Source organism: Nilaparvata lugens, chromosome 3, assembly GCF_014356525.2.
Source record: "Nilaparvata lugens isolate BPH chromosome 3, ASM1435652v1, whole genome shotgun sequence".
In the NCBI taxonomy this organism is placed as follows: domain Eukaryota; kingdom Metazoa; phylum Arthropoda; class Insecta; order Hemiptera; family Delphacidae; genus Nilaparvata; species Nilaparvata lugens.
This window is the reverse complement of record NC_052506.1, coordinates 47,655,956-47,681,821: the sequence shown is the minus strand read 5'-3', so window position 1 is coordinate 47,681,821 and position 25,866 is coordinate 47,655,956. Positions and strand designations below refer to the sequence as shown.

At 33.9% G+C, this 25,866-nt stretch overlaps 1 protein-coding gene across 1 annotated transcript in view; it reads left to right on the top strand.

Moving 5' to 3' along the window:
* LOC111057576 (hemicentin-2) overlaps positions 1–25,866 on the top strand; it is a 280,587-nt gene that overhangs the window by 152,374 nt on the left and 102,347 nt on the right. The window contains exon 2 of the mRNA XM_039423908.1: positions 14,243–14,494. Coding sequence (XP_039279842.1) covers positions 14,243–14,494 — 252 coding nt within the window. The remainder of the gene's footprint in view (positions 1–14,242; positions 14,495–25,866) is intronic.

Genomic DNA, 25,866 nt, shown 5'->3' with positions numbered 1-25,866 from the left:
CATTTGGTTTAACCTATCCTAGACCTTCAGAATTTATTAGAGGCACAGTCCCGCAAATTATATGCATTGAAGTTTTTGCTCGACCTGTTTGATTTTATATACTGTCTTCAACACAGGTAATAGTTTAAGGTCACCGAATTTAGTGTCTAGCAATCGCTACACTACACTACAACCTACACTTGCAAAAGAATATCATTCTCACACAGTCATTGGACGAATCAAGGGTGTGCAAGAGTTTATGCCTCCTGCGACTTGGACGATTGTATTAAATCTTGTACTGACTCATTCAATCTGGTGTTTTATAGTGTTCGTTCACACACTTATAAGTTTGTAGCTATAACACCGAGGACTCAGTATAAGATTTTGTTATATGTGTGACGTCTCCATCTTGGGCAATGCTCAAATAATATCAGGACCCCGCCCCCAAGGAGCGTTACAATTGATAATATTTCTTGATAAGTAATGAGTGGATTTTTCAGTAGATTGATATTGCTATTCAATAGCTGATCTCATCAATCAGCAATCTCAATTTACCTCATATCTCTTTCAACTAAATGGAATTCTCATTTCTTTAATAACACTGTTTCTCAATATGCATATGGATTAGTAGAGTTCTAATCCATGACGACGATGAAGATGAAGTTGAAAGGTACGGTACAAGTTTAGAGATAGAGTATAATGTTCTGTTGACATGACACGTACATGTTATGTGATGAGTATTTGCGGTGTACGTGTGTAGTCAACCTAATTTGACAATAATATCAATCCATTTGAGCAGAGAATAACGCATTAACACAAAACTTGAAGTTCACTACCGCTAATATTTCAGCGCTTTGTGCTGGTTTTCTTGTAGCGTCTCGCGCCTGTCGCTTGAGCAGGGAGGGGTTTGGCAACGTTTCATCAACGCTTGCTTGCAAGATTTGTCAGGCTCAACCTGATGAGTTTCCTTGACATGTTTGCCAACAAGATATCTATCCATTTACGGAGACAAACTATCCTTCTTGCCACACAGCTCTCAGCTTTTCACAACTTTCCTCAAAACGAATTATTCTAAGCATGTTACCAACTCCGATCGATATAGAACCGAGGTTCACCATGAAAATATCTTGGAAATTTGTTACCATGATTGTTAGTGAATCGATTTTTTTATCATGAAGAAAGCTATTATATTCATCCAACGCTGTACAGCACAGCATTGCAAAAAAATGCATTAATAGTTTAATTGATATCGTCTATTGAATGAACCAAACGATGGATGAGACAATTCCATTGAGTGAATGCTAAAAAAGTGAGGGAGTTGAATAATATCCTTCTTCATTTGGGAGATTTTTTGAAGATTGTTCAGTGAGTCCTTTTGAGGATATTAAGAGATATCACAATACTCTTAAAATAATCATAAAGTTAATCTGGAAAGTTAATAATGCCAATATCGGGGCACCGAGTTTCGCGAGTTGAAGATATTGTGTTGAAGACAAAAAAGTGGTTTTTGGGTATTGGTCTGTATGTGTGTGTGTGTGTGTGTGTGTGTGTGTGTGTTGTGGTGTGTGTGTGTGTGTGTGTGTGTGTGTGTGTGTGTGTGTGTGTGTGTGTGTGTGTGTGTGTGTGTGGTGTGTGTGTGGTGTTGTGTGTGTGTGTGTGTGTGTTGTGTGTGTGTGTGTGTGTGGTGTGTGTGTGTGTGTGTGTGTGTGTGTGTGTGTGTGTGTGTGTGTGTGTGTGTGTGTGTGTGTGTGTGTGTGTGTGTGGTGTGTGTGTGGTGTGTGTGTGTGTGTGTGTGTGTGTGTGTGTGTGTGTATGAGTGTATGTGCGTCTGTGTACACGATATCTCATCTCCAATTAACGGAATGACTTGAAATTTGGAACTTAAGGTCCTCCCCCTATAAGGATCCGACACGAACAATTTCGATCAAATGCAATCCAAGATGGCGGCTAAAATGGCGAAAATGTTGTCAAAAACAGTGTTTTTCGCAATTTTCTCGAAAATGGCTCCAACGATTTTGATCAAATTCATACCTAAAATAGTCATTGTTAAGCTCTGTCAACAGCCACATATCTGTAAAAATTACAGGAGCTCCGCCCCATCCATGCAAAGTTTGATTTTAGATTCCCAATTATCAGGCTTCAGATACAATTTAAACAAAAAAAATGAGTGGAAAAGATTGAGCATGAGAATCTCTACAATTAATGTTCAGTAACATTCTCACCTAAAATTAAAAATAAGCTCGAAATTCGAGAGAATGTTATTTTTTCAATTGCAAACTGTTGGCACCTGTTGATTCTATTAAATCATTCACTATGGAGAGATAGCAGACCTCGTGTGTCTCCAGCGTTATAGTCCTGTCACCAGCTGGCTCAAATCTTTGAATAGTAGACTTGAGATGCGCGGGAACACTAGCGTCAGGTGATAAATTTTCATAACGGCAAGGAAAGTTGTGTGAGTGCACCACACCAGATTTTTATTTATCGCTGTGGCTACAGTTACGGTAACCGTAGCTCGTATCGAGTTCCGGTAAACATTTGAGCATGCGCGGCTACCGCTATTTACATGTGCATTGTGGTGCTTGTGGTTCTTGGTCACATGGTTATGATTTCTAAGTAACTAACTAACTTCATTATTAACTAACTTATTTCTAACTAGCTTCATTGAAACGATAGGTTATCATAACCATGTCACCAAAAACCATCAACACCACAATGCACATGTAAATAGCGATAGCCGCGCCTGCGCAAATGTTTACCGGAACGCGAATGGAGTTACGGTTACCGTAACTGTAGCCACAGCGTTTATTTATTGATAAACAGAACACAATTCTCTAAGATGATCGTGTTCACATTTCACAGCTGGCTATACGTCATCTTATGAATCTCGGGGATGCGATATTTTGATTTTTCACATACTCACTGTAGAGAGATATATTGCCATCCATGTTGGGCGACATTCTTATGTGGTGCGGTATTTTTGATATATACTGGAGCGGTAGCTAAAATCCCTATTTTGCAAATAAATTTGCAATAAGTTAAGGCCGTCCGGCTCGCAAATATGCTGGGTTCAGACCACAGCTCTAGCTCAGTAGTAGATGCATGAATATTCCAAATATAATGAATCACCATAGGGTTCAATAACTGGTGATCAATAATTCTTACCGCTGCTTCCGTGAAGTTATGAAAGAATACCAATAAGAAAGTCAAAAAGATAGTTGGTGACTGATTATCAGTAACCATATACTCAATCGAGAATAATGAAGATCAACTATGGTTTTTTCTAGTTGATCCTTAAAATGCTTGTCATGAATACAGGTATGCACCAATTTACCCCTTTGAAATTCCTTGGAACTTACAACACCAGTTCTTGAAGTTCTCTGGATCCTTATATGATATACTGTAGACTTATTAATGTAATTATCAGTAAGATTTTTCTGGCTGAATAGTATTACTATCATCAAAGGATGATAAGTAGTAAATGCTCTGAACAAGATCAATATTAATTAATTCCTTAATTATATATGCTGCGGAATGAAAATGCTTGGTACCAAGACAGCTGAAACTGTATATCACGAGATGAATTAGGAAATAATAAAAAATTCTAAGATCTTGTATGCTGACATAAAACATAAAATATATTCCCATAAATTAATATAGGTATATAAAATATCCTTATATCTATAATTTTCTTTAAATAAATAAATTTTCTTATATTTGAATAATTATCACAAGATTTATCAGCATTCACAATATTGTGAGCTGTAAAAATATGTATGTATATTTAATACTAATACGTGGACTTCAAGTCGGTTCAGAATTTAGACAAATTGAAACCTGTTCAGTCTATAGATTTACTAGAACATAATTATTTTGATCAATCGATAATAATTAATAATAATAATAATTTAAAATCTCAGGGTTTATGAGTTCGTGACATGCATGGAAATAAGCTTCCTATATATATATATATTATATATATATATATATATATATATTATATATATATATATATATATATATATATATATATATATATATCAAATAAATTCATAAAAGAGTTCTTATAACTTATATAATAATGGTCGACACGTTGCAAATTCCTTAAATTCGAACAAAAATTAATATAGCGCTTTAATCAATTCCCCAATTCACTGACAAAGGCCTTATTATTAAATGAGCTCATTTAAGACAAATTGCACACTCACTATAATGATGTTCTTGTAGCTCTCGTAGAATAATTAATTATCTCCAATAATTAATTAGCCAGGTCCTTTTCGTCTCCGTGGGGCTCGTGTATGGTCCAGATTTCTTATAACTTCCTATCAGTATTAAAGATATATTTACGGGAATGAATTACAGTAGCTTCAAAAAGGCTACCCCAAACATCTGGTTGCTGCAATTGAGGGTGCATACACCAATACAGATATTACAATTATGTTCGGCAATAATAAGAAGACAAACCAAATTAGGATAAACAAAGGAGTACGGCAAGGCTGTCCAATGTCCCCGACTTTGTTTAATATATATGCAGACGAGATTCTTCATATTTGGAATCGATATGTGGACTCAGGCATTAAGCTCAGCAATACTGTACACATAAACTCTTTGCTATATGCAGACGATACTGTAATTATGTTCAAAACAGAAGACCAACTTCAATATGCACTTTTCATGTTAAATAAGATTGGTATGGACTTTGGCATGATAATCGCACCACAAAATCCAAGGTCATGGCGTTTAAAGGGAAGTGGCCAGTTAGATCCAAGATAGTGCTTGAGAACCAAATTTTGGAACAAGTTAAATGCTTCAATTACTTGGGATGCCGTATCTCATTTGACAGAGAAGATGATGTAAGTGAGAAATTGACAAAATTCAGTGCTGTGTGTGGTGCAATACGTAGAACAATAGGGAAGAAAACAAGACAAGCCACTCAGATGAAGTTCTACAGACTAATGGCTGTACCAATAATAGCTTATGGAAGCGAAGCCTGGGTGTCAATGAAAAAAACTGAGTCACGTATCCAAGCAGCCGAAATGAGGTTCCTTCGAGCAGTCAAAGGTTACACTAAGTTGGATTACATAAGAAACGAAGTAATAAGAACCGAACTGAATGTAGAGTCTTTATTGCGAATATTGAAGGAAGGTAGGGAAGACTGGTCCAGCCATCTACTCCGTATGCCAGCAAATAGACTTCCAATTCAAGCTTGGCACTACAAACCCGATGGGAGAAGAGGCGTCGGACGACCGATGAAGAAATGGATGCCGGAACAGACCAACAGAGTCTAATCCTTGAATGACGATGATGATGATGATGAATTACAGTTAAGAACTCTTTAACAACACTGAGTTCACAAATAATCAAACATCAATTACATATACTCGACATTTAAAAAAGGATTTGCTTGATGCTTCTTTAAAAATTAATTGGAAAAATGCCCTATTCTCCATGTGCTCCTCACAGGTCGAGATCACAAGCCAGAGAGAGAGATTTTCAGAAAATTTCATCTTTTCCTTAAACGATTTATAAGCTTTCCTCTGATTGGCTTTCTCATCTTAGTAAGACGTGATGTAATTGGTTACTTAAAATTCAGGGTTTCTCCAACTTTGTTATACAAAGATAAATAAAAGTTTACAAATAAATAAATTCGGTAATAGTCTGAGAGTATTCCAATAAATAAATCTCAATATATGATGCTATAATACGATATACATTTAGAATAGAATAGAATAGAATAGAATAGACTTTATTTGCCATGAAAACAAATACAGACATACTGTTGGAAACACAATATTGATTGTAAATAAAACAATAATACAATAAAAGTTTAAAACTAAATCATAATAATTATGGAAAATTTACTGAGCGCAAAGAAAATAAATTTTCCATCCGCGCACAGGAGTATCATATCAACAACAATATAATGAATATTAGAATATTGACAAGAATAAAAATAATATAAGAAGCAAATAATATATGAAACGAGAGCATAACTAATTATACTAGGCTAAGATGAAACATTTTGTAAATATACTGTATAGGCTACAAAAAAGTATAAAATGAGATGGAGCTACGCAATTAAAAATTCAAAAATTTGAGGGTATTCAAAATGATTAGACCTATTTAATTTTTTATGTGAGCTTTGTGTACTCTTGGTTTTCATACTTTTTTAGATTTCAATAAATATTCGTGTAACAATAATAGTCGTTCTTATCTATTTACATAAACCTTCCCTAGTATATAAAATATATATTTTGTGAGTAGAAATTATAATTCAATTCATAATAGTTGATCGAGCTATCAGCTGATTTGTTAGATATCGATTCAATAAATTGTCGATTGATCTAAGATCGATTGATATACTATATCAAAACAAAGGATTCTAACCTCAAAGTGTACATGCAATCTTTTATTTTTTATAATATGCCAATAATAAACAAGCCGCTTTATAATTTTATTTTCTGCCAAAGAATTCTCATTATTGCTTAGTTACAATTTTGCATGGTTCTCTTATCTCTTATTAGATAACATGATTACTTTTTATCATTAATAATATTCGATTCTATTTGAGTGGTACCTTGACTAGGCTATCTATTCTTTCCATTTTACAATTCTACTAAAGCTCAGTTGTTTACTTCAAAAGTATTTTATGGTGCTAAAACTCCACGTCACATCACTCACTCACTTTCTTACTATCCGCAGACGACGAAAGTCTCAGCTGTTTCAGCCAAGGATGAATTATCCTTTTAATGTCGTTCAGTGAGTTTTCCCAAGTATGAGACCTAGTGCAATCGAATTTTCATATCATAAACCTACTATGTTCCAAATTTCGTGAAAATTGTTAGAGCCGTTTTCGAGATCCGTTGAACATAAATAACCAGATATAAATATAAATAACCATAAATAAAAATACAGTAATTGCTCGCTTAATATAAAAGGATAGGATGTTATTCTGTTGTTGCCCATTATACATTCATCTGGTATCACGCTAAAAAAAAGCGATATCTTCGTCTACAAATTGAAAAAATTAAATTATTTCTGTGATTTGATTTGATGAGTTGACAAAAATGTTTTCAACCATAGAAGGCATTGGATGAGGATGTGGAATTCTGTGCAATGAATGTGCTGGAGAGCTAGTTCTCACATTATAATTCTCAGTTAGAAGACCAAATTAATTTATATTCAACTTTTAAAGTGTTATGGTAGATGTAGGTCGTGAATTTGGGACTGATAGCAATAGCAAATAGTTATTGAGCGTAGCTATCTTGTCTTATGACCTATTATTTTCTTCAAGTGCATCCGTCTACTCTTCTAAACCACTTCAGAACTCAGCCATGCCTGGCCTACAAACTTAAATTGAGCTCAGCAGCCATTCCATCTACAGCAATACCGCGGAGATATTGTTTTACGATCATGCATAGCGACGTTCCACGAATATAAAATGTTGAATAACGATGTTAGAAGGGATGTTGCTCATACATCCACGTATAGGGCCGATTTGCATAAGAATGAACCGCTAGAAGCTCGTGAGTGACCTTCCCTAGTAATATACTAGATGAATGCTGGGAATATCCACATGCATTCTATGGCGATTTCATGGGAATAGTTCACCATAGACACTCTACTTTGGGAATCATATCACGTAAGCCGCAATGCGCTCATTGCTAATGCTATTCATCAGTTTTTTCATGTGGAAGAAACATTTTCTCTTCCTACATTGTAACTATTTGGGTTTTTTAGCATCATCATACCATACATGATGACACATTAATCGTCATTCTCACGATATTAAGCTAGTGTAATCAAAATTTCTTTGGATGCTGGAGAACTTATTCAGAGAAGTTTATTCATAGAATTAGAACCATTAGATTATTATATACTTCAAAAAACCTTCTAACCTGTACGAGGCCAACTTTTTTTTATGTTACCACTACTAAAATACGAGTCGGGTTATGTGATAAGCCATCACAGCTATACAGAAGCAATATTTACCTTTATTTCTATTTTTATTTCCATCTCTATTGGTATGAGCCTCTCGTTCGCGATCTAGAATCGAACTCATATGATGCCACAAATCAATATTATTGAAGCTGAATAATTATCATTCGCTCGCGATAGAAATGAATCTTTGAGGTGACGTAATCCTCTCGCAAAGCGTGATTTGTGGAGACAGACGATCTGGATTACACTACAGTATGATATTTTTTTGTGAAATTAATTATTTCAAAGATACTCTAAACATGATGCAAAATGGAGTTGAGAGTTTTTTTCTGCATGAATAAAAGTTTGAATTGTATAGAAATCATTCGGATACACTGAAAGAGGATAATTATCACTTGAAAAGCCCGTCCAAACGAATCATTCTGATCAAACATAATATTTATTCTGTTGATTACATAATATCATAATTATTACCACCATTACTGCTTGATAGTCTAGTTTCATAAATTCGGAGTAAATTCATAAAATGGTAACTTGTTGCTATTAGTGTAGAATTGTACATAGTATATTAAGAAATATTTTACCAAACATAGGCTGGTATATCATTCTAAAATTAACTATATATTATAATTTCCTCTTTTGTTATAAATTCTCTATGCTTTTGTACTACAGAGCTAAGCTCGATTCCTCGATATTAGTTATCATACAGGATATTTTTGTTGGATGAGTACTATAATAATTAACTTGCAAACAACCAGTATTTTGAAAATAATTACACCAATTGTATTGTATTTTTGATAACATTTTTTATATTTTGACTGATTGTCAACAGAACGCCCTACAAGCGATTGCCTGTCTATTATTACATTAATGACAGTCTATTATATTTTATCAGACAACATCTAACGATGCTGCTCAAAATGAGTTCATTTTAGATTTTTATATTACAATATTTTTATATTATACATTATTCAGATTTTTTATATTATACAATTTCAAATAATATTATCCAACAAATCATGTATTATTCAGGTTATTATTTTTTTTAAACCAAACTATGAATGTGTCTAACACATTGGTTAACAACTTGTTGCGGAAGTGATTCAATAAATTAATCAACAAGAGTCCAGCAAAAGCTATTTATACCTTCTCTTACATAGAAAATACCTGGAAGGTCATTAAAATCCTATCTTGTTTATGCTAAAGCTGTCTATGTTCATAACTGGGGCCATTCTAAGCCATTTCGATAGAAAATATTTCAAATCAAATCAAATCAAAATCATTTATTCTTCAAAAAACAAATTTACAGTATAAAATACAACACTTTCACAAAACTTGTCTAACCTAATCCTTATATGACAATTTACAAGACACGTTGAGAAGAAAAAATCCCTGCAAAGGTTTAACCTGAGCGCAGGAATGAGTCGCTATAAATAACATAATAACAATATCGAGGGAAACAGGATGTTGAAAAACTACTCTATAAAATGAAAGAAATTAATATTAAATATACAGACAGTTAAAGTTAATTGCAATAATTCGTGAAAATAGAAATGTACAAAATATAAATTACAAATAATGAACAGCAGCACAACTCATGATTATAAAATGATGATAATCATAGCATATAATTTATGTAAACAGTATCCACTATGCTTAGCATATATTGAAATTTATATACAATATAAAAAGAAATGGAAAATCACGTAGTTTAATTCATGAATCAGTTCAAAAAACATTGAAAATAAGAGGGAAAGGTATTCACTACAAAAGAATACATTATTCAATAGTTACAAAAAAGTTTGATATTTGTTATTTCTAAAGGTTATTATAACTTTGGAAGGAGAAAATCTTTGATCAATACAGAAAGTATAGGATCTATAGTAAATGAATTTTACTTGTATCAAAATAGTTTTTCATTGAGCTTGAATGTTACAATACATTTATCCAATTCATGCCTAGTTCTACTGTTTAATCTGAAATTGACAAAATCAAAAGGTATATGATTCAGTAGTCTTTTAGCTACAAAGACAAACTGCCTACAGCACACGTCCAACACTGTACGATCATTCCGAAAAGTAATGCTAGATGGTCTCAAATCATACATAGTCTCTCGAAGTCTGAAGTTATTTTTGTTTTTTATTATATATAAGAGAAGACTCTTTGTATATAATTGTCTGACAGTTAATACTTCGAACTCATTGAAAAGATCACTGCTGGGGTAACGTCTTGGTTTGGAAGTAATTGATTTGATTAAACATTTTTGTATGGTGGATAATTTATTGAGATGGATGTTTCTGGCTCCTCCCCAGGCTATTATACCATATTGCAGTACTGATTGGGCATAAGCAAAATAAACTAGACGAGAAATATCTTTATTCTTTAGCATACCAATATTGTGAAATTTAAAAATTAGATACTCAGTCTCCGTATTTGGATTGACATAAATTGCATGGGTTAATTAAATAAATTATCAAGAAAGTTGAGAAAGGACAAATTAATCAAAATAATATGGCTAACTTGGATGAATATCGAAAATGTAACATACTAATAAAAGTCTTCTAGATTCAACTATAGAATTATCCAGTGATGGGAAGAAAAGAAAATTGAATTTTTTCAAATACGGGCGGTGATGAAAGGTTAGTCAAAAGAGTGTTGAACTTTTAATATTCATGTGTTGATGAGAGCTATCAAGAACCTGAGAAGCATCCATTCTCTCAATACAGAAACTTCCATTAAATTTCAATAGAAGTATGTTAACATAATACATTGTCTGTATACATGATTTAATTATTTACTAGCATATCCTGTCACCACAGTTAAGTTTTCCCAAACCTGGTAATACTGACATGTTTTGTAGGATGCGATCAATGAGAGCACTATTATTATCGTATACGAATGTAAGATATCAAGAGAGTAGAGCTCATAAGAACTAATGAGGAAACATTAAATTCTCTGCAGTGAGGCGATGTTGAAGGGATTGTACCCTGGTCATGATAAGAACGAAGCAAACTAGTGCAATGAGTATTACTAAAGCTCAGCCCTCTGGCACAATTCAGTACTTGTTTAAAGCTGAAGACAACCTTTTCTGAAGAGAATGAGACAATCTCTGCCTTGGGAAATGAGAATGAAACAGTGCCTAGTCAGTTGGCTCAGTTTCCTGCTTTTCCGAGCCTGTTCCATCCTTGTCGGTTATAGTTTTTCAGGAAATCGACCTGAACAGCCTGCGGGCTCAGTTCAGATGACTTCCATCTGTGGAGACAAGCACTGTCCGTTCTACAACTACAAGCACAACAGTATAAAAGTAACCAGTCTTATCTTTCTGGCTCGATGAGTGTTTATCCGTGTCCGTAGTAGCCGGCTCACTCTTTGAACCGTAACACTCGAATATCATCCCTCCTGATAAGACGTTCATGTACCAGAAAACTTCTTGCCATAAACGGATCTCTCATTACATTTCACGGGGATTTGATCTCTGCAATCATCATCATCATCATCATCATCATCATCATCATCATCATCATCATCATCATTGTCAGAAGAGTTGAAAGGAGTTTTTGACAAGGATTCACAATACATGAAAGTGTAATTGAGGCTTGTGAATTGATTGCAATCTCATTGAATAATAGTATAAATTTGTAGGTGTGATTGTACTTTATTTTAGTAGCCCTATATTACATATACTACATATTTTGTAGTTCAAAATTTCATTCACGTGACACTAAAATATCGTCAGTCAATCTTTTTTATGACTAGAATTGTTGTTCAACCAATTCATGAAAACAATTATAGTTATGAAAAACATTATAATCTAGGAGATAACAGCTTATGACGTTTTAGAAAAGTGACTACGGTATTAACTTTTCAAGAATATTGAGAAAACAAAGTTAATATAATATTATTATGATGAGGCATGAATTTATCATTCCAGTAGAAAGAATTATCTTTTAAATTGACTATCAGCAGAATAATTTAATCACTAATCTTTTAATTTTTATATTCCATCTCACTGATTTATAGCTCACGCGACCCTATAGAAGATAGTTTGTAAGCATGCAGCGACACAACCGTTGCCGTATAAACTCATCTGTTCAAGTGTTCGACAGGACTGACCTAGAACTGAAGCAGCCCGTAAAAGAGTGTGGTTTTCCGTGATAAGTTCCAGACCACGATTTCACGCTTGTCTTGAACGTTTTTCTGTGAGAGAGGGCACAGCTGATTGAGCAAGTGTCTAGTGGTGCACTTCAGTTCAATAGGAGACTTAAATTAGGAAGGGCATTAATTTTTTCGCAGGCTCGGCTTCATCGAAAATGGAGCCGTTCAAACTAATGTGGAAGAGGCCGGACGGGCTTCCAGTTCGGAGCCATTTGCTTAATGAGCGTGAACGTGTTCGTTGGTAGCGCGTACTAATGTTCTCTTTCATTTTACGCCGTTTAGACGACTCGCATAGTGATGAGGAGCGGGGATCGGGGGAGATGGTCTGGCTGGCCATTCACTATTATTCACGTATAATGTTATTTCCACCCTGTACTTACTGTATCACGTCGGTGATTTTCCCCAGAATAAATTTCACTATGGCTCGATAATTTTCCATTCTAGTCCACCATTCAACCTACTCCATCTTTCTCTAATCGCTTCTCTACCATTTTACCCATTTATTTCGAAATTAATGCTAGTTGCAATACCACCGAGAAACTCGAACATTATGGAAACAATTTAACCAATACATCACTGGCATCTCCATCTTGGCTTTGGTTTAGTCTAATGCAAAATGTTAAGTGTTCCATAGGCTTGCCTAACGAGCTTCAGAATAGACAGACAAACATAGCTACAAATCAATGATGCACTAGGCTATAAAATCAACCCGTCATTTGAAACCCTCTCCTCATCTCACCTTTCATTCCTGATTCATCCAACTTTAACTTAATTTAGCATTCTGTACCTTATTTAGCCCCTCCAACCACTACTAACCTTACCTTAGTTTACTTCCGATCACCTTACTAGACATATTTAATATAAGTTACATCATATACTTTCATGAAGATCTCATTCAGCAAAACGAAGGTGACGGCTTCCAGGGAAAATATCCATTGAAATCTGAAATAGTCCTCGATAATAAAGTCCTGGAGCAAGTATCAAACTTCAAGTATTTTGGTTGTGATATAACCCTATGAAATGGACCAAGACTTGAATGTGAAATTGAATAGATTCCAATCCATTTGTGGAACAATAAATAGAACTCTGAGAAACAGAGCCAGGAGAGAGACAAAACTTAAATTCTTTAAGGTTATTGCTATTCCAACGCTCTTATATGGTTCTGAATCTTGGATACCTAAGAAGAAAGAATGGAGTAGGTTACAAGCTGCCGGAATGAGGTTTTTAAAAGCAGTAAAAGGGTGCACAAGGGAAGATAGGCTTCATAATGTCGATATAAGAAGCGAGCTCAACATAACCTCCATATGGCAGAAGATTGAAGAAAATCGACAAAACTGGAAAGATCATGTTGAAAGGATGGAGAGCGACAGGATTCCCAGGGCAGTCATGTTGCATAACCCGGTTTGGAGGAGAAGTAAAAAAAATAAATTAAAAAAAAAATTGGGCAGACCCCGTAAAAGATGGATGTGATGGTGAGTTTGAAGTCGGAACAGGCAAATTGCCTTATCCTTGTAGGAAGACGACGACGACGATATACTTTCATATACCTTACCAGACACCTTCACAATTTACCTTACTATACGACACCTTGAATTTTCCTCCCTTATCATGATTTTTTACTACTTGGCCTTTTTGTACATTGAATCTTAATTTGCCTGAAATAATCTGCAGTTAACTCACTTTAAAATACCTCACCTACTTTCCTCACCACACTTCCCCTCAACATAACATCCATAACATCTTCACAACGTACTAGTCTCAGCTCTTACTTCTTACTACATAATTACCTTACTTCCTTCCTTCACCTCACCTTAGCTTAGGCACTTGACCTTACCTTGCCTTCTTACACTCTCATTTCTTAACTTGCCTCACATCATCCTATCTTACTCCACAAACATGTAATTGATGATATTTACAAGTTGTATGTAATTATTTTTATGGCAAATGAATGAATTTTAATTTGCGTTCAACCTCACATCAGCATAACTTACCTTACTATTACATCACCTAATGTTCCTCACCTCACATTATCCTATTTCACCTCATAGCCTCACCATAATTCTTAACTATACATCTCCCAATCTACATATTTTAATATTTTAATCATGATTATTTTAACCAAACACACCTCACATTGGCATTCCATAAATCCTGTAATGTTGGTTGGCAGGTAGCGGTGGCATAGAGGAGGTTCGCGTGGCGGCGCGTGGGGAGGCGCGGCTAGAGTGCTCCGTGGCGGGGGTGGCGGGTCCAGGTGGCGTGACGTGGCGGCACAACGGCAAGATGGCGGAGGCCGGCCTGTGGGACCCCGCCACTGGACGTCTGCTACTGTCGTCCGCCCGTGCCGCTCACGCAGGACTCTGGCAGTGCGAAGACCCGCCTTCCGGACTCCAGTCCGAGCCTATACGGCTCGTCGTACTAGGTATGTCAAACACACTGCCAGTTCACCAATTTCAATACGAAGCTCACGTTGAACAGAACAAAGACTTCCGTGCTACGAACAACAGATGATAATATTATATTGTAATAAATTTCACTTTTCATCCGCTGATGCCGTGATTATTATATCTGTCTCTTACTGTTAATGTATAAATACAGATATAATAAGCTTAGCATAAGCCGATAAGAAGGGAAATGCGCGTGTTCGTGGTGCATAAGTCTGTACGCATCTATAGAATAACCAATCTGAGTGCATCATTGAATAGCCAATCTATAAGATATTTCCTCCATGATTACAGTGTGTAAACAATTCGAAGTAGATATAACTTTTCCTGTTTCATAGCCAAATTAATCTTGACATTTTCTAGAGCAAGCAACAACTTGTATCCATTGCTTGGAAGTATTGATCAAGTTTGGCGAGTTCGTTTTATATATGTTTTGAAATATGAGACCCATAAGATATTCAACCGAAGTATTGTATAGAGAATTTGGCGTTTTTAGTGTTGATACCCTATTTGAAATAAATCTTTTGAAGTTTGTGTATTTAAGACGTTTAGAGTTTCCAGTTATGGATGAACATGTATATTCCACTCGTCGAAATCTTGCTAATAAATTAAAAGAACCCTTCATAAGAAGTAGAGTGGCCTCCTTACATGCTTTTGCTAAGGGACCACGACTTTTCAATAAACTGCAATCAGATTTATCAGATGCATCCAGTTATAATTTGTTTAAGAATAGACTTAATCGCTTCTATGGAGAAAAACGTTTATTAGAGGTGTGATACTATTTACAATTTTTTTTGCTGTCTTCATTCAAATCTGGGCTTGTTTTTTTTACTTATTTTTTTCTGGGTAATTTATTGTTAAAGATTCATAATCCCATCTTGTGAAAAGCACACTGATTATTGTATAAAATCTACTTTATTGTTTGATACCTCAAAATTGTTATTGTATTATAATTAAGTTGACTCAACTAGAGAGCGAGACATCCCTCAACACAGGTTTAGCCTAAAGAGGGATGCACTGTGGCTTTTTCTGTTACATGCTTAATATTATTATCTATGTTCAATCATTATGCTTAAGGTATGTATTTGTGTTACCAATTGTAATGTTCAATCATTATGCTTAATGTATGTATTTGTATTACCAATTGTAAAAATGCAGTGAAATAAACGAATTATTATTATTATTATACAACCTGCTAGAGATTGAAGAAGCTGTCGAGTAAAAAATTTAGCTAAGAACATCAACTTCTAAGCCCATCCCGTCCATTACATATCATTAGTGGTCTGAAATAAATGAAGTTCTGAAAAGGATAACTCCTTTGGACAGTTGTTATTCTCGTATTCTGTTCCTCCTATTCACCTATCCATCATACCGATCTGGTATTGTAGAGAAGAAAAATTGTCAGAAGAACCTTCATAAACAGGACATATTATCACACAAATCAGATTCCTCACACAACGTCAATTATTCCTTTCTTATCACTCGGCATTGTGCAAGACTAGCTTGAGTCATCTTCAAGTGAACCTTACTCAGCAAGCTGTTAATTTTTGTTGAATGGAGCTTGAAGAAATATAATATCATTGATTGAGTAGAATAGGTCACTAAAACTGACAAAAATGCCAGACAGGAGAAGAATATCTCAATTCTTCAGCTCCAAGATGCATCCAAGTAAAATAACTTCTAAGCTTTCTAGCAAGATAGCTAATATGCATTCGTCCATATTTTCATAGCTCCATTTATATATTATGCATGTACTTTTATAAGATTGAATGATGAAAGCAATGATATAAGAAAATTCCGATGTGAAATAATATATCCCTGCAGACAATTTTGTTCAATTCAAGAGGATGCTTTGAGATTGGAATATAGAACAAAGAGTATAGAATAACTCTGAATTAATCTGATTGGATGGATAAAAGAGGATCTTGAGGAAACAAGCTCTCATTCCATGGAGAAGCTTCTGAATGCTAGACTTGATTGAATAATTCACCAACTTCAATCAATGCAATGCTCCTAGCAAAGAGAATAAATTACACTCGAATAAAGCAAAGCGAAATTATCATTCGAATACTAAGACCTAGGAAATGGTATGAGTTTCTACTGATAACAACGTTTTAGAAATAATGAAGACTGAAGAAAGTAGTAACGAAGATAAGAGCCAAGAAGGAGGAAATGGGCGAGTCGATAGGAGACTATTGGCGACCCCCTTTTCCTAAGTTTTGAACAATTAGCAACTTAACTTTTGAACACTGAAAGCGGGAATTGTCCTGCGGGCTGAACTTTTAAAACGGGAAGAAGTTTCAAGAAAAGCTTCACAGACGATATTAGATTCCTGCTCTGTCGTGATTAAAACCACTTATCGCTATAATTTTCCTTTGACATAGAAGCATTCAATTTTTATTAAAACAATCAAAATTGCGAGTTGGAACTGTAAAACGTCTGACCAGGTCACCGAAGATAAGGATATTGATTTTTTATTGGCTGTTTGCAAAACTATTGTAAGCGAAATAAGTAACTCAATGAAGAAAATGGACCATATTGACATTCTTTCACAGGGAAAAATTATTCTCCAAGAGTTGTATAATATACCGTACCTCATCAGCTGCTTCTTCCCAATTGTGCTGTCATTTATCCTTTCAGTAGACCCATCAGTGAATGAGTTAATGAGTTTTAGTTTAAATTTTTTTTCAATATTCAATCTTCAAGATTCAGTGACCGCCCTATAATAATGTTCATAGATTTACAGTAATATGATTGCTTTTCTTATCGAATAAATGGATATATTATACAGTACACACTCTCCATACACAATAGTAATATGAATGTCTTGTGATTATCCATTCTTCTGTTGTGGAGTATACCTCTTCACAATATATTTCTCAAGATTTACACTCTTGTACAGTAGGCTATAGATTATCAATTCATCATTGAGATAAGACTGTTATTGAAGAAAAAGTGCAATCTTAAAGAAATTATCCAATGAAACTTCACATAATTTCCGCTCATTCAATTACTATCCTCATCAAGCACAAGATACGTTTCAATACAGTGTACAAAATGAGGATGGATATATTAAACGTTACAAGATAGAGGTGGGGTTGAGAAGGTGAATACTGAGAAAAATTTCTGAAGCACCATGGAATATTGTTGTGTTGAAAAATTGAATCTTTTGAATTCTTTCGAAAGGAACGTTGGGCTGTAACAGAATTCTGGGGAATTGAAGACGCGTGAATTGTTGAAGCTCCAAGCAAGTAATGTTGATTGCTGAAGCCCCAAGGCACTATAGAGAGCATCGACAGTTTTTGCTGACTGCGCGTCCGTTCGACAACCAATTTTGTCGATAACAGCCCAAGTTTACTGCCGAGAGGCGGAGGACGGTGGTGACTTCTCTGCTCAGCTCCAGTGCTAAGACTTTTCTATCTCTCAGCCACTGCGCAAAATTGCCCAAGCTAAATTTTCCAACTCCACTACGTGCGTCAATGAGCTTGTGATTGTGTGTTACAAGAATTCGCTGCAATGGAAGCACTACGTACTTTTCAAAAAAGTGCTGTGTTGTGGAAGAAAGTATCATTCGAAGTTTCTCGTCGGATGTTGCGTTTCCTCCGCATTGTGCGCTCAGTTTCCATTGTAGGCATTACTCATAGCTCACTTTTCGTAGCTCTTCCATACTATTCATGGAAATCAGCCGCATCCTATCACTATGCAACGCCTGGTAATGAGGCTCTTCCATTCGCCTCTTTTGTTCACATGTGAGCATAGATTATTCCATAAAAACGAATGGAACTTTAATCATGTTGCTATTATTCCACTGCAGCACTTTGATTTGTGTGACAATCAAGGATATAATGAATTATGAGATTACACATCATGTGAAATTATTCTAACATAACTCTTAATATGCGAGTAAGTTCATAGTATTATAAAAAACTCTTTACCTTTCAGTTACTATCAATTGAGACCCAACAAACGGTATTGCGGGTAATAACTATGCGATATCTAATCCTCATTATTATCACAGCTATCATTTTCTCTTTTTTTTTTCAGCTGATTTTGGTTTCAAAATATAATTTATCTGTATGATTTATGCCAATTAATTTCAAAACTTTCCGATTATTCAATTCTAAATCAGAAGTCATCACTTGAGCTATTATTATTCCTTCACTCGATTCCACAATATTAAAGAGATACGTCAATCTCTAAGATAAGATATTTCTCTGAAAGCACAGTATAACAATTAACTTGTCTAAATGTATTCTACTAGTTGACCGAGCGAAGTGAGGTCTAGGATTCAAGTCGACGATTTGGCATTTCTCTTAATGATTAAATGTTTATATGTTTCTATGTTGCGCATTTAGGGCGAAACGCGGTAATAGATTTTCATGAAATTTGACAGGTATGTTCCTTTTCAAATTGCGAGTCGACGTATATACAAGGTTTTTGGAAATTTTGCATTTCAAGGATAATATAGAAGGAAAAGGAGCCTCCTTCATACGCCAATATTACCGTGAAAATCAGACTATAGAGTTATTCATCATGAATCAGCCGTCTAGTGGACTACTAGTAGTTATGTGAACAGTAAACTTCACGCAGTATTCTCATCCACAAGTACCTGATTGAAACTATAGACCTTATGGAAATATATCAATAGACTGACTGGCTTCTCCACACATCTGTGTAATCACTTGACAACTGATTTATGATGAATAATTCTATAGTCTGGTTTTTACTTTCCTTGCCCTCACACAATTTGAAAAGGAACATAGGTAAGGAAAGTATTGCTTTCCCAAAAAAAAATTAAGGTACCCAGATTTCTAAATGTCTATACGTTTGAAGGTCCAAAAAAGTGGATTTTGGATATTGGTCTGTATGTGTGTGTGTGTGTGTGTGTGTGTGTGTGTGTGGTGTGTGTGTGTGTGTGTGTGTGTGTGTGTGTGTGTGTGTGTGTGTGTGTGTGTGTATGAGTGTATGTTCGTCTGTGTACACGATATCTCATCTCCCAATTAACGGAATAACTTGAAATTTGGAATGTAAGGCCCTTTCAATATAAGGACCCGACACAAACAATTTCGATCAAATGCGATTCAAGATGGCGGCTATTTTTTTTTCCAATTTCTATTGCAATCTAGTCTAAAAAGACTAATGAGCAATTTTTTCCTAATATAATAATGGGTTAAATATTAATAAGATAGGTAGTTCTCACCAGGACTACTACTTCTAGCAACTAACTTGAAATTATTGACAAAATATAAATAATAAAATAATAGTAATAAAATAAGTTATCATGTATTAAAGATACACATTCACACTATCAACACTGCTCTGCTTTTGACACTTCCACTCCACAACACCACACAACTCGAAGGGTTTCGTCGGCTTCAATCTGCGCAGCATATGTGTGTTGTCAAGTAGCTGAGCGACTTCTTCGTTTTCATGCCGTTGGATCCTGTCTGCATTCTTGCGTGCGAAGGGCCCAATCTCTGTTGCAACGAACTCGACCTCCAAGTCTCTGTGGATGTCGACTTTCCGGCTGAATCTTGGAGCATCGACGATGTTCCTCAAAACTTTGTTCTGGAATCGTTGAATTACATCAACATTGCTCTTGCTGGCACGGCCCCAGAGTTGGATTCCATACATCCATATGGGTTTCAGGATTTGCTTGTATATGAGGAACTTGTTGTAGGTTGAAAGAGCAGAATTTCGACCTATCAACCAGTAGATTTTTCTATACCTTATTCCCAGTTCTTCTCTCTTTTTCTTCACATGTGCTTTCCAACGCAACCTTGCATCCAGAGTCAAGCCTAGGTATTTGGCCTCGTTAGCAAATGGAACAGGTCTCCCATTGATGGCTAGGGGAATTTGCTCACGTTTTCTGTTTGTGAAGTTGACTTGGACAGACTTGGTCTCATTTATATTGATTAGCTCAGCTCCACAGTTTAGCCCAACTGGAGATTTCATCAGCAGCATCTTGAAGTTTCCTCATAGATTCCTGACTGTTGTCGCCCAGAGTTAGCACAGCTGTATCATCAGCAAATGTAGCCACTGTATCATTTTCCAACTCGAGTAGATCGCTAGTATACAGTAGATAGAGAACTGGCCCAAGAACAATACCTTGAGGTACTCCTGCTCTAATTTCTTTCAGCTCTGAATAGGCGGCTTGTGTGTGTGTGTGTGTGTGTGTGTGTGTGTGTGTGTGTGTGTGTGTGTGTTGTGTGTGTGTGTGGTGTGTGTGTGTGTTGTGTTGTGTGTGTGTGTGTGTGTTGTGTTTTGTGTTGTGTGTGTGTGTGTGTGTGTGTGTGTGTGTGTGTGTGTGTGTGTGTGGTGTTGTGTGTGTGTTGTGTGTGTGGTGTGTGTGTTGTGTGTGTGTGTGTGTGTGTGGTGTTGTGTGTGGTGTGTGTGTGTGGTGTGTGTGTGTGTTGTGTGTGGTGTGTGTGTGTGTGTGTGTGTGTATGTATGTGTGTGTGTGTGTGTCTGTGTGTGTGTGTATGTGTGTGTGTGTGTGTGTGTGTGTGTGTGTGTGTGTGTGGTGTGTGTGTGTGTGTGTGTGTGTGTGTGTGTGTGTGTGTGTGTGTGTGTGTATGTGTGTGTGTGTGTGTGTGTGTGGTGTGTGTGTGTGTGTGTGTGTGTGTGTGTGTGTGTGTGGTGGTGTGTGTGTGTGTGTGTGTGTGTTGTGTGTGTGTGTGTGTGTGTGTGTGTGTGTGTGTGTGTGGTGTGTTGTGTGTGTGTGTGTGTGTGTGTGTGTGGTGTGTGTGTGTGTGTGTGTGTTGTGTGTGTGTGTGTGTGTGTGTGTGTGTGTGTGTGTGTGTGTGTGTGTGTGTGTGTGTGTGTTGTGTGTGTGTGTGTGTGTGTGTGTGTGTGTGTGTGTGTGTGTGTGTTTTTTGGTGTATTAGTGTATGTACACGATATCTCATCTCCCAATTAACGAACAATTTCGATCAAATGCGATTCAAGATGGCGGCTAAAATGGTGAAAATGTTGTCAAAAAAGAGTTTTTCGCGATTTTCTCAAAAACGGGTCCAAAAATTTTGATTAAAGTTATACCTGAAATAGTCATCGATAATCTCTATCAACTGCCACAAGTCCCATATCTGTAAAAATTTCAGGAGCCGCCCCATTTATGCAAAGTTTGATTTTAGATTCTCAATTATCAGCCTTCAAATACAAATTAATAAGGAAATTTCGAATGGAAAAGATTCAGCATGAGAATCTCCACAACTAATCTTCAGTAACATTTTCACCTAAAATTGAAAATAAGCTCGAAATTCGAGAAAATGTGATTATTCAATTGCGAACTGTTGGCCACTGTTGATTCTATTAATTGATTCACTTTGAAGAGATAGCACACCTCGAGTGTCTTCGGCGTTATTACCCTGTGACCAGCTGGCTCAAATTTCTGAATAGTAGACTTGAGATGCGCGGGAACACTAGCGTCAGGTGATCAATTTTCATAACGGCAAGGAAAATTGTGTGAGTGCGCCACACCAGATTTTTACTCTAATATTGGCGTATGAAGGAGTCTCCTTTTTCCTTTTATATTATCCTTGGGAAGCAAAATTTCAAAAAACCTTGTATATTCGTCGACGCGCAATTAAAAAACCTGTCAAATTTTCATGAAAATCTATTACCGCTTTTCGCCATAAATGCGCAACATATGAACATTTAAACATATAAACATTTAAACATTTAAACATTTGAACATTTAAACATTTAAACATTTAAACATTTGAACATTTAAACATTTAAACAAATTTAAACATTTAAACATTTAAACATTCAAACAAATTTAAACATTTAAACATTTAAACATTTAAACATTTTTTTTTTTTAAACATTTAACATTTGAACATTTAAACATTTAAACATTAAACATTTAAACATTCAACATTTAAACATTTAAACATTTAACATTTAAACATTTAACATTTAAACATTTGAACATTAAACATTTAAACATTTAAACATTTAAACATTTAAACATTTAAACATTTAAACATTTAAACATTTAAACATTTAAACATTAACATTTAAACATTTAACATTTAAACATTTAAACATTTAAACATTAAACATTTAACATTTAAACATTTAAACATTTAAAAAACATATAAACATTTACATATTTAAACATTTGAACATTTAAACATTAAAAATTTAAACATTTAAACATTTGAACATTTAAACATTTAACATTTAAACATTTAAACATTTGACATTTAAACATTTAAACATTTAAACATTTAAACATTTAAACATTTAAACATTTAAACATTTAAAATTTAAACATTTAAAATTTAAACATTTAAACATTTAAACATTAAACATTTAAACATTAAACATTTAAACATTTAAACATTAAACATTTAAACATTTAAACATTTAAACATTTAAACATTTAAACATTTAAACATTTAAACATTTAACATTTAAACATTTAACATTTAAACATTTAAACATTTAAACATCATTTAACATTTAAACATTTAAACATTTAAACATTTGAACATTTAAACATTTAAACATTTAACATTAAACATTTAAACATTTAAACATTTAAACATTTAAACATTTAAACATTTAAACATTTATTTAAACATTTAAACATTTAAACATTTAACATTTAAACATTCAAACATTTAAACATTTAAACATTTAAACATTAAACATTTAAACATTAAACATTAAACATTTAAACATTTAAACATTAAACATTTAACATTAAACATTTAAACATTTAAACATTTAAAATTTAAACATTTAAAATTTAAACATTTAAACATTTAAACAATTAAACATTTAAACATTTAAACATTTAAAACATTTAAACATTTAAACATTTAAACATTAAACATTTAAAATTTAAACATTTAAACATCTAAACATTTAAACATTAACATTTAAACATTAAACATTTAAACATTAAACATTAAACATTAACATTTAAACATTAAACATTTAAACATTTAAACATTAAACATTAAACATTTAAACATTTAACATTCAAACATTTAAACATTAACATTTAAACATTTAAACATTTAACATTTAAAATTTAAACATTTAAACATTAAACATTTAAACATTTAAACATTTGAACATTCAAACATTTAAACATTTAAAATTTAAACATTAAACATTTAAACATTAAACATTAAACATTAAACATTTAAACATTTAACATTTGAACATTAAACATTTAACATTTAAACATTTAAACATTGAACATTTAAACATTAAACATTTAAACATTTAAACATTTAAACATTTAAACATTTAAACATTTAAACATTTAAACATTAAACATTTAAACATTAAACATTAAACATTTAAACATTTGAACATTTAAACATTTAAACATTAAACATTGAACATTTAAACATTTAAAATTTAAACATTTAAACATTTAAACATTTAAACAATTAAACATTTAACATTTAACATTTAAACATTTAAACATTTAAAATTTAAACATTTAAAATTTAAACATTTAAACATTTAAAATTTAAACATTTAAACATTTAAACATTTAACATTTAAACATTTGACATTTAAACATTTAAACATTTGAACATTTTAAACATTAAACATTAAACATTTAACATTTAAACATTCAAACATTTAAACATTTAACATTTAAACATTTAAACATTTAAACATTTAAACATTCAAACATTTAAACATTAAACCGGCATTGTGCAAGACTAGCTTGAGTCATCTTCAAGTGAACCTTACTCAGCAAGCTGTTAATTTTGGTTGAATGGAGCTTGAAGAAATATAATATCATTGATTGAGTAGAATAGGTCACTAAAACTGACAAAAATGCCAGACAGGAGAAGAATATCTCAATTCTTCAGCTCCAAGATGCATCCAAGTAAAATAACTTCTAAGCTTTCTAGCAAGATAGCTAATATGCATTCGTCCATATTTTCATAGCTCCATTTATATATTATGCATGAACTTTTATATGATTGAATGATGAAAGCAATGATATAAGAAAATTCCGATGTGAAATAATATATCCCTGCAGACAATTTTGTTCAATTCAAGAGGATGCTTTGAGATTGGAATATAGAGCAAAGAGTATAGAATAACTCTGAATTAATCTGATTGGATGGATAAAAGAGGATCTTGAGGAATTGACAAGCTCTCATTCCATGGAGAAGCTTCTGAATGCTAGACTTGATTGAATAATTCACCAACTTCAATCAATGCAATGCTCCTAGCAAAGAGAATAAATTACACTCGAATAAAGCAAAGCGAAATTATCATTCGAATACTAAGACCTAGGAAATGGTATGAGTTTCTACTGATAACAACGTTTTAGAAATAATGAAGACTGAAGAAAGTAGTAACGAAGATAAGAGCCAAGAAGGAGGAAATGGGCGAGTCGATAGGAGACTATTGGCGACCCCCTTTTCCTAAGTTTTGAACAATTAGCAACTTAACTTTTGAACACTGAAAGCGGGAATTGTCCTGCGGGCTGAACTTTTAAAACGGGAAGAAGTTTCAAGAAAAGCTTCACAGACGATATTAGATTCCTGCTCTGTCGTGATTAAAACCACTTATCGCTATAATTTTCCTTTGACATAGAAGCATTCAATTTTTATTAAAACAATCAAAATTGCGAGTTGGAACTGTAAAACGTCTGACCAGGTCACCGAAGATAAGGATATTGATTTTTTATTGGCTGTTTGCAAAACTATTGTAAGCGAAATAAGTAACTCAATGAAGAAAATGGACCATATTGACATTCTATCACAGGGAAAAATTATTCTCCAAGAGTTGTATAATATACCGTACCTCATCAGCTGCTTCTTCCCAATTGTGCTGTCATTTATCCTTTCAGTAGACCCATCAGTGAATGAGTTAATGAGTTTTAGTTTAAATTTTTTTTCAATATTCAATCTTCAAGATTCAGTGACCGCCCTATAATAATGTTCATAGATTTACAGTTATATGATTGCTTTTCTTATCGAATAAATAGATATATTATACAGTACACACTGTCCATACACAATAGTAATATGAATGTCTTGTGATTATCCATTCTTCTGTTGTGGAGTATACCTCTTCACAATATATTTCTCAAGATTTACACTCTTGTACAGTAGGCTATAGATTATCAATTCATCATTGAGATAAGACTGTTATTGAAGAAAAAGTGCAATCTTAAAGAAATTATCCAATGAAACTTCACATAATTTCCGCTCATTCAATTACTATCCTCATCAAGCACAAGATACGTTTCAATACAGTGTACAAAATGAGGATGGATATATGAACGTTACAAGATAGAGGTGGGGTTGAGAAGGTGAATACTGAGAAAAATTTCTGAAGCACCATGGAATATCTTGTG